The sequence below is a fragment of the Cynoglossus semilaevis genome, chromosome 20, assembly GCF_000523025.1.
Source record: "Cynoglossus semilaevis isolate Cse_v1.0 chromosome 20, Cse_v1.0, whole genome shotgun sequence".
NCBI lineage: Eukaryota > Metazoa > Chordata > Actinopteri > Pleuronectiformes > Cynoglossidae > Cynoglossus > Cynoglossus semilaevis.
Window position 1 is genome coordinate 1,309,513 of NC_024326.1, and position 10,556 is coordinate 1,320,068.

Genomic DNA, 10,556 nt, shown 5'->3' on the forward strand with positions numbered 1-10,556 from the left:
CGGCTGGCTTTTCCCCTACATTAATAAAGCTGCCGTTGAGTTCTTTGGCTGTGTATCCTCTCTGTAGGTTGCGTCTAGCGTAGACGTCATAGTCACGAACGATGCGTGTGATGATGTCAGAGGTGGAGATGCCCTCGGTTCGCTGTGTGGGGGCAAACATACCTTGAAAAAAGGAGATTAAATAAATACATAAATAAATATATTAATTTACCAATAAATAAACCAATCCACTCAAAGATAACAACCCTACACATTGGTTCATTTTTGAGGAATCTTTATTTTAAAAGACTTTTTAATAATCTTATTAGTACAGTATATTATTGTTATCAATGGTTTACGCACCAAAAACGTACAACCATTGCAAAGGAAAAGGCTATGTATTTTAAGTCAAATACAGAGAGTCAAAAGTAATTCATATTGTTAACCTGTATTTTTGTTTTGAAGAAAATACTTGAAGCACACTCTGTACCAATTGTGGTCTGTGGAGGTGAAATAAACATTAAAAAATTCTTTGTAGGTACGTGTCTATGCAGTTCTGGCTTATAAAACCAGCTTAGAAAAAAACTCAAATTTTTAGCCATATTTGAAATAAAAAAAATTAATGCAGTTTCTCAATAATGACTAAAAATGCACTCATTTGCCTCAAAATACTTAGCTAAGTCATTTTTTGTTGTTAAAATTTAGAAAAATATACATTTTTGGTACGCCAACTTTTGAACACAGTAAATTACTATACTAATACGTTTCTGAAAAGGTCTTTAAAAATAAAAGTTTCTCAATAATGAATAAAAATACACTCATTTGTCTTAAAATACTTAGCTATGGCCAATTGTGTGGTTAAAAATATACATTTTTGGTACGCCAACCTTCGACCACAGTAAAATACTATACTGATAAGTTCCTGAAAAAGTCTTAAAATCTCAAAAATGAAGAAAAATGCACTAATTTGTCTTGAAATATTCTATTTTTACGATTAAAAATCTGAGGAAATATACTTTCTGGTACATCAACCTTTAATTACAGAAGAATATTACACTAATAATTTATAATATTTTACTTTGATCAAAGGGTCACGAGTTGTGACCCATGTCATTATTGACTTTAATTTACACAGGTTAATTTACAACCACTCTTTAAACATCTCTGTCTAGTTTCATTACTCTAAACCAGGGCTGCCTAATGAGTAGATTGCAATCAAACAGTAGTTCCCAAAAGCAGCCCTGGGTTAAAAATCTTCTTCCAGCAGTTTGACAGTCACCTCATGCTTCAATAGGAAAGTCGAAAATCTTGTTCTTCGAGCACCTTAATAGTTACTACCAGCACTCATCTTGTGGGGTCTGTGGACTCTAGACTCACCAGCCTCCTTGATGTGCTTGTACACGTCATCACTGCCAGCCGAGGAGTATGGGATGTCGTCATGGGCCACAAAGTCAATCTGGAGAGGTCATGACATCATATATATATGTATATATATATATATAAATGTAAGTCAGTCCTTGTGTGTGATTGCAGTTCATGTTTGGACCTTTTTGTCAACTCACACGGTGTTTTGCAAGAAACTCCGGCGTTAATGTCCAGGGAGCATTTTTCACAACTTCATCCACGTACCGGCAGTGTGTGACGGCGTCATACCGTTCATCTTCATTCATCACTGTGAAGCCCTTGTATTTATGGGTGAGGTCATCACTACACACTGTAAACAGGTAACAGAAAGTTACATTCAAATTTACAATTTTAAACTAAACCTATTATTCACCTGGTGGCATAGAAACCACAGACTGTTTCTACTGATTTCAGTGAACATACTAAAAATATAATATATAATATAATATAATATATATAATAAGAGGACAAAGCTAAGTACAGAGCTTGGTATTTGACAACATATCATTAGATAGGGCCATGTTTAACAGATTAGACTTCTTTTATCCTACACTGAAGAAATTGACCTGTTGCAGCAACAAAGGACAGGAAATGACACAAAGCACAGCGCTGAAGTAAAGTAGACAGTACAACTGACAATAATAACTTTTAAATGTAAAAATAGTGTTAATTATTTGACCCATTTAAGGACAGATACGTCTACTGAGGCAAACACAGTCTCACCTCCAACTATCAAGTGTGTATTTGGGAAGAGGCATTTGGCCTGCATTAGAGCTCTGGCGTGACCTGAGTGAAAAACATCAAAAATTCCATCTGCGTACACCCGCACTGGTCTGTTAACTGGACACAAAGAGAAGAGATAAACTGTGATTATTCTTTGTTTGTTCATGTGTGAAAAAGAGGAAATGTAACAGTACTAAAGGTCAGAAAATGTCTGAGACAACGTGCAATTGGGTGAATCTGATCTGACGGAAAAATCGTTCAGATGTACATTTTGGTGAGTGTTGCAAACAATAACCACAAATCATAGCATTATATTAGATTTTGTTTTCTCAAACCCAAAAATACATTTTAAAAAATGACTGAAGACCAAGAAACAGCAGATTAGACCTCAAGAGAATCTGACCTGGTGTCCCCCTCTTGGCCTCCTCCATACTGACTCTCTCATAGGGTTTCATGTCGGCTGGCTCCAGCTCATCTGCAAAAGGCGCTGGATGCTTCAGTCCCTGCAGAAACACATAATTTGTTTCTGCGCTAGTTTGCAATTATTAAAATTCCCGTTGGACTACAATGGTACAGTAGTGCTCTAACTGTAGGGCATGAAGTTCAACAGTTGGTTAGCGATAGAAGATCACTGAATAAAAGCTCAATACATCCATCCATCCATCCATTTTCATCCGCTTATCCATTACCAGGTCGCGGGGGCAGCAGTCGCCACCCAAATCACATTGCACCATACCAACCCGACCTAAACCTTCCTGCGGGTGGTGAGTCCACTGGAAGGTACCAACCGCCCTAACCGGGATTCGAACTTGCCCAGGAGGTGAACCCTGGGTTCCACACCAATGACAGAGACATTGCCTCTGGGCCAAAGCGCCACAAGCTCAATACAATTTCATTTAACTTTCATGCGGAGTAATGTATATACATTTATTTTTTTAATATTTTAAAGAGACTTTTGCCAAATACAAACACAAATTCACCACCAACTAACTTCAAAAGCCTGCAGCAGCGCTTGAAATGATTTAACCCTTGGATAGAAAGAATCTGTCTGTAAGGAATGAGCTGAGATTCCTCAGGAATGTTGCCTCAAGCTGGTGCCTGGCTCCCAGCAAAATAATGCAGAAAAGATACTTGTTGAAGAGATTTGGAATAGTTTTGAAACAGTAGTAGTCACTGAGTGACACTGAATCTGGACAAAAACAGAAAAAATGAGCAACATTTTTCACAATTGTTCACTGACTTAGGCTGTCAACTTTTACAACACCTTTGAACATGTTGCTGTTGTTTAAACAGCTGCAGACATTTCCTGACAGTTTGTGTTCATTTAAGAAATAGTGTAGTGAAACTGAGAGAATCACTATTAGTGAGTATTCAGAACCTCCAGTTCACTCCCTATAGCCAAGCAGCATGCAACCCATAATGCATCCCATGTGTGTCCAGAAGTCTTAGCTATACACAATGCATGCATTTATTTACAAATATATATTAAAGTTGATTTAATATATATTTAATTTGAAATGAGTGTGCCAGGGTACTGAGAACTATTTACGTTCTTCAGTTCATTCTCCACAGCAACTAGAAATGCCTGGCTTTTGGGTGGGAAATCTACTAAACTAAAAAATAATTGACTAGCCCTGAACTATTAAGAATTGAATAGCTAAAAAATAAAAAGTCAAAATTTAAAGTTCAGTGTATGGACAAATAGAGAGAGAGTGTGTGTGTGAGAGAGAGAGAGAGAAAGAAAGAAAGAGAGAGAGGGAGAGAGATTCAACCGTGTAAATAACAGCTGCCTCACCACAGTACATCTGGGGATTTTCACATGGCGTTCACCATCGTCGATCTCTGTTGCGGATGGTTCTCGTCTTCTTTTTCTCGTCAGCAACAGCCCGCTGGAGCTTTCAGCCTCCATCTCGGTCAAAGGCTGAGACAAACAATTACAACAGAGAACACATGATATATGCGTGTGTTCCATAATTTCTGTGAGCATCATATGCAGCACAGACAGAGTGTAAATCCACACAACTGCAGGGTTACGGAAGATAACATGCTGAGTCCGTTTCACCCAGTAAAAGAAAAAAGGGGGGCACAGTGGACCACAGAGATCCACCCTAACACTAACAACCACCAAGCCAGAATCAGGGAGTGCATTCTAAAAATAAAATATTAAAAATTCACTTTCAAAATACCACTTGAAATGACATTTTAATTCTAAAATAAGATGCATTTTGATATTTATAACTGAATACTAATATGCGAAATCACTTCAGTGATCAGATAAATGTCATCTCAAATATGCCTGTATGTATTTTTATAGAAAGGGTTGGTGTTTAAAATAGTCTGCCCTCGGGAATATTCACTTCCTATCTCACTATCATATTACAATAAATCAATAGCAGCTCATGCTGCACTGCCATTTCACCTGGCTCTTGTGTTATGGTCTCAAGCAGAGCTATATTGCAAAAGAAATAAATATAAGAAAAGAGGCCGCAGTTAATTAAAAACTTAAATTGAAAAAGGTTAAATTGAAGATGTTAAATTGAACTCTAGCCTCAGTATAACAAGTGAAAGACATGGAGGTATCACATATAGCAGTGACAGCTATCTGATCCAACACCAGGCACTTGTATCAGCACCTGGCTGTCTCTTTCTTTCTGCAGCAGCTGAGCACATTGTTGGTCAGAAGCCCAGGACAATTTTTACACACATTCAGACAACATTTCAACAGCCAGTATTAGTGGAACAAACACTGGAACAGGAAGAAATCTGAAAGGCCGGTTTAACCTGATAAGTCACCAACTGAGATTGATGGCCCAATCTGAAAAATATTTAAGTAAGACTCTCCAACAACACAGTGGGAACAGTGTAACATTAATGATGTTGTTGGGAGCTGGGGAGGATAAATATTAAAATATACCCTAAAATGCTTTGATCATTTGTAAAATAAAAAAATGTATCCATTTTCCTTGTGCCCTATAATGAATCATAAGGGGTTCACGTTTAGGTAATAAAATTGTTTACATTTGTATTTTTTTAAAATTTCTATTAAAACACCTATTAATATAAGCCAGCTAAATTATTGGAAATTCAAAAAAACTGTACAAAGAAATTTATATTTTTTGTTACAACATTAAATATTCTAGAGGAAACTGCCAAAACGTAGTGAGAACAAATCGTTACTAATAAAACATAGAAGAACTATACATGATCCTATAATTACCTGTAGAAACAAGTTGATTGGGGTTTAATTAGGTCGATGTAAAGCCCCCAAACAATTCACCAACTTTGAATAGTATTGCGGTTGAGGTACAACAATATATTTGCAAAATGTTAGGTTATGCTCCGGGGTCATGTCCTACCCCACTTCTGCACACAGATACTAACTTTGTAAACCTCAACACTCGTCGCTACATTTCCCATAAAGTTCCTGATGTCGAACTTCTACTTATTCAACATGAAAAACGACTGAAACAGGAACAACTTTTCCACAAGTATCCTTGGGTTAAGCAGCCAGCTACTGTCAGAAGCCAAATGAAATCGCTGACAGTGTAAGTGACACTGCAGTTCCACTCTCAAAACCCTGGCTAAAACTTCTGAAAACCGTTATGCCAATTACCCGGGAAGGTAAAACGCGGTCGATTGGAGTGTGAATTCACTTACTGTTCACGTTTTTGTATGGAAAGCCTGTTTTATTGAACAGGAGTGGGCGGTTTCCTCCCCTGCCAGTGCCAGTCTGAAACTCTGCTTGCTACAAAAGCAGCTAACCCTGTTAGCTGCCGTCGAATGCTAAACAGCTAGCTGTCAACTTACTGGGTTGTTAGCGAACTTTAGCCGTTAGCTCGGTTATTAGCTTACAACGACAATAATGGTGAGAACCAACAGTTTCATAAGCGAGGCGCGGCTCTGCTGGCTGAGCAGCTCACGGAAACCGGCAACTCCCAGAAGGACAAATGAATATCAGTGACAGATTGTACTACAACGCTGACAGGTCAACGTTACAGGAACTACAAATCCATCCACATCCTTTTAGGAACTGACGTGGAATAGGACGTAAGCACGTGTCCACCCACCGTGAATAGCATCCTGCTAGTTGGTGCTGCCACATAGTGTTGTCGACGGAGAAGAGCTCAATGAACAAAAAGTACATTGTGCTAAAACTTTTACATATACATGTTGTAATGGTTTACCAATTTAAGGGCTGTTAAATGCCTCATACATTTAAAAGCTATCCACATTGGATATGTTAATGGAAGGTTGTGCAGCAGTTTTACTTCCTGTTTATCAAAATCAGAATATTTAGCAATTATAAGTAATTCAATTAATAAAATAAGCTAAGTACAGTTTATCTATTCAATTTTTTATTTTTATAATAATTTTACTCATTTATTATTTAGTATTTATTATGTACTTTCCAGGTGTTTTTCCATTATTTATTGGTAACCCAATTATACAAATGTGTTAAAAATTATAAAATGAACATTACCCTAAAGGAAGCTGTAGTGTCCACATCACCAATAGAGGTCAGAACCTTAATTTAGTTTACCACACAAAGGAAAAAGAGTAATTGCAGAAAAATTATTCTTTGTCTGGCAAAGGCAGCACAAATACACCACAGGTGCAGATTATTTCTATTATTCAACTAGCAAATCCCTCTGAAGAATAAGGCTATTCATGCTTCCATTTCTAACACATTATCAGAACAGGGGGAATGTAGTTTCAGAATAGACTGAGGGTGTTTTTCTGGGGATGAGCTCCCTGCCTGCTGAGAGCTCAATGACAAGGTGTAATTTCACCTTTCAGAAGATCAGAGGGGCACACACTAGCACAATTGACACCCTCCAGCTGGTGGTAAAGTTGTGTAACAAAATCTGTAGTGACCAACACATGTTCACCAGCATTTTTGTATTATTATTGTGTGTTTATTATGTGTTCATGTTTTGCATGATCACAGGAGGGGCAGTTGGCATTCAGCTGCAGCACCATCAAAAGGTTCTTCTATAAAAACAATTCTCATTTATTTCTTAAAGTTAACGTTTGCAGTATTTAAACTTACACCTTCAAAAAACAATTCTGGTAAACAAATTCACACAATAACAATGCATGTAAAGTCATTGTTCTTTATAAGAATGTAATGTCTTAAATCCAGTATAAAGCTAACATAGTGTATTTGTTTAAGTGGTAATACACTTTTGTTCTGATAAATAATTTTAAACTATACAAGAATTTTAGTAGACTGTTTGGGATTTTTGCCCCACTTATAATATTTGTCCCTCTGCTGTTGTCATTTCTCTAAATGTACTATATGTGAATGTATATTTTTAAAAGTAACAAGGTGCCATACCCTTCCATTTGCATCATGAACACGGGGGCAATTACAGCACGATGCTCACCATTAGCCACCTGGTAGGACTGCTTCAGACTCCTGGTCTCCTTTTCCTCCTCTTTGATCACATCCTTACCTGCTAGTTTGAACGATAGAATTTGTGCCGCTCTTGGAATGGCAAGCAGTTTGACAGGCAGACAATTAGTGTAGAAGTTAAAGAAATATAAGAAAAACAAGTTTTAAAAAAGGAACACATTAGACCTTGGTACATCATTTTTAGGGTGTATTGTTGTGTATGTTTTCAATGAAAATTGTTAAAGTCATAATTTACATATATTTTGTTAACACCTTTGTTGACAGAAAGACCATGGCTTCACAATGTTTCGTCGCGTTTAGATTTAGGAATATTTCTGCTGGTCTCTCCAAAATGATTCCCAGGGTCGGTTACAGTTATTTAGTGTTTGTACAAGCAGGCCCATCATTCCTGCATGTTTCTTGGGGCCTTAAACATCAGTTTACTCGGCTCCCCCTCTATTTTTCGACTGGCCAGGACCAAAGTTAAAAGGGCACCTCCAGCTGTTTTGGGACAGAGGGATAATTTTTAGCTGCCAGACATGTTTTGTCAGGAGATTGTCTACAGTTTCGTACAGTACTGTCTCTATATTTAACATAAGTGAACCATTTAACAAGCTAGGAAATACAATGTTCTGCATATAGAGTTTGCAGGTGATTCCAAAAACATGAACTGTCCCTTCAACAATGACCTCATCCAGGACATTCAATGTTATGCTACCTCTGTGTATCTGGATCTGCCTGTGCACCCAGCATGTTAACTGGGCTGGTTCTTGTGGCTTTACAATGAGTTACACTTTGTTTGAAGTTTGCTCCTTACTTCTGTTTCACGTCCACCGGACTAATGAGGTCTTCCACGTCTCTGAAGAAAATGCATGAGGAGGCGGGGCTCGGCCATTTTTGGGTCAGTGGCCAATAGGAACGCTCCTGGATTAACAGTAGTATTCATGAACAGTTATGCTGTGCAGCAGATTAGATCTGGATGACGAAGATGCAGCATCAGGTGAGTTTTTCTTTCCTCCATTGCAAATATATATGTATGTCAATCTGAAAAGAAGATCTAAATGTACTGTATTGTTATTCTGAAGTCTAATGATGCAGCAAATAATGAAAAATATTTTAGAGAATTACAAAAAATGTATAAACAAGGAAGTCCAAATTGCACAGATTAGGATAAATAAATTACTACTGAATGAAGAAGAAAACTTTTTTAGTATACAATCAAAAATATCAGATTATACTTAGATAAATACATTCTGAATAAATTTCTTGATGTTCCTGTTCATTTGTGATGTATACATTGTATCTATGTAAATACATATATGTGGTAATAAAAGCACCCACTTTAGGTAAAATACAACAAATATTTATGTAATGTTTTGTTTCAATGGCACTTTCAGAGGTCAAGGATGATGTCCTACAGGGTGTTTTGCTGCCTGCTCTTTCTACCAGGTTTGTTTAAATTAAATTTTTATTTGATTTAACATTCAATGAATGGTTAGAAAAAAGTCAAAGGTGTTATCTGCCCTCTTTTAGGTTTACTAGAAGCGTCCTCTCTTGTGAAAGTAGAGAATTCTCAAGGTATTTTAATCCCCCTTTTCTGACATGCATTTCTTAGACGTATTATTAGATTATTTCTCACACTACAGCTTTTTCTGTTTTCTGTTATGTTCTTCCATAGGAAACCCATTAAACATTGAGTCAACTCAGGCACATGACTTCTTGACCAGCTCCCGACCAAAGAGGAACATTGACCCACGGTGGTACCGAGGCAATCCTGATTTCCAGTCCTACTATCGCTATTACAACAGCATTGGGCACACTGAAGGTGTAAGTTGAAAATTAGAGGAATAACTAAGTCGTTTTTATACATTTATTGAGGTAGAAAGATTTTGACATTTTTCTTCTATTTTATTAGCTCTACGAGATTGACAGAATCAGGATGCTTTATCAGCAAATGCGTCACTTTGAGCAAACTTACGGTCCTGATGCCTCAAGTTACCAAAATATTTTGGGTGTGCAGACTACAACTGCAGCACCAACTACAACCACCAAGCCTCCTCCACCACCCACCACCCCTGCTCCCACACCAGATCCTCTGAAAGACGCTCCAAGGATCTATCTGTGCAACCCCAAAGACCCTCTGTGTAAACCTAAGGTAGTCTACATGCCAACAGGAGCCGTCCCAGTCCTGTGCGACCCACGGGTCAACCCTGCCTGCAGACCCAAATCAGAGGAGGAGATTAAGGCCGAAGCTCCTCCCCAGCCACCCCCTGCACCTCCTGCTCCCAAAAAGTCAGCCCTGCCACCTCCACCTCCTGTTATCACTGCGAAAAAAATGGAGTATGACTGTGACCCATACTGGGATCCTGACTGCCTCATCGACCATCCTCCTCGCCCTGTCCAGGAAACAACTGAACTAGAGGAACCTGCCAAGGAGGAGGTGGTAAAAAAAGAAGTAACAAAGGTTGAAGAAAGTGTCCCTGCTGCACCTGAACCTGAGAAAACCCTCTATCCTTTTTTTGATCCTTATGATTTTAAGCGTGACCTTTATGACCCATTCAAATATGCCGCTCCAGCGCCAGAAGACGACTAACTTCTTGTTTACAGGGTACAAGGATATTTAACATTATAAATAATTCTACATCCCGTTGATCTAATCCAATTGATCATCATCGTTTGTCTTATTAAAGAGGAGCATAAGCTAAGTGTTTACACTTATGAATGTTTTCACTGTAAAGAAAATAAAGTCTGTATCTACTGATAAAAATAAAAAGACACTGAAAATGGTTAGTGCTGCTGCCATAATTTACTGAGAGTTGAAGCATGTAAAATTGTTTTCATTTAATTTAATAAATAGCCATTAGGCTATATTAAATCTATCTGTGATTCACTGCTCCTTAGTGTGAATAGTGGTATACTATCAGCAGAAGTAGTAGAAGCAGGAGTATTGATATGTGTTATTACAGTATATGATTAAGTAATAATACTAGTCATGGAATAGCAGAAATAGATTGAGTAGTTGTAATGAGAGACATGGTCATAGTAATAAGTGAAT

At 37.7% G+C, this 10,556-nt stretch overlaps 2 protein-coding genes across 2 annotated transcripts in view; one reads left to right on the forward strand and one right to left on the reverse strand.

Annotated features, from left to right (window-relative positions):
* Positions 1 to 6,080, reverse strand: part of pcyt1aa (phosphate cytidylyltransferase 1A, choline a) — an 8,014-nt gene extending 1,934 nt beyond the window's left edge. Inside the window, 7 exon segments of the mRNA NM_001294203.1 lie at positions 20 to 162; positions 1,357 to 1,435; positions 1,542 to 1,693; positions 2,107 to 2,223; positions 2,510 to 2,609; positions 3,902 to 4,027; positions 5,764 to 6,080. Coding sequence (NP_001281132.1) covers positions 20 to 162; positions 1,357 to 1,435; positions 1,542 to 1,693; positions 2,107 to 2,223; positions 2,510 to 2,609; positions 3,902 to 4,015 — 705 coding nt within the window. The 5' untranslated portion in view covers positions 4,016 to 4,027; positions 5,764 to 6,080.
* A 452-nt stretch (positions 6,081 to 6,532) lies between these two features.
* On the forward strand, positions 6,533 to 10,441 carry LOC103396013 (pollen-specific leucine-rich repeat extensin-like protein 4). Its single transcript, XM_008333935.3, has 5 exons — positions 6,533 to 8,501; positions 8,899 to 8,950; positions 9,035 to 9,079; positions 9,180 to 9,328; positions 9,417 to 10,441. The coding sequence occupies exons 1-5, from the start codon at positions 8,481 to 8,483 to the stop codon at positions 10,092 to 10,094; spliced, it is 945 nt and encodes a 314-aa protein (XP_008332157.1). The 5' UTR covers positions 6,533 to 8,480; the 3' UTR covers positions 10,095 to 10,441.
* The last annotated feature ends 115 nt before the right edge of the window (positions 10,442 to 10,556 follow it).

Coding starts and splice junctions, on each gene's coding strand:
- LOC103396013 (XM_008333935.3), top strand. CDS start 8,481: ATGACGAAGATGCAGCATCAG. Junction 8,502..8,898: donor TGACGAAGATGCAGCATCAG/GTGAGTTTTTCT, acceptor TGGCACTTTCAG/AGGTCAAGGATGATGTCCTA. Junction 9,329..9,416: donor GCATTGGGCACACTGAAGGT/GTAAGTTGAAAA, acceptor CTATTTTATTAG/CTCTACGAGATTGACAGAAT.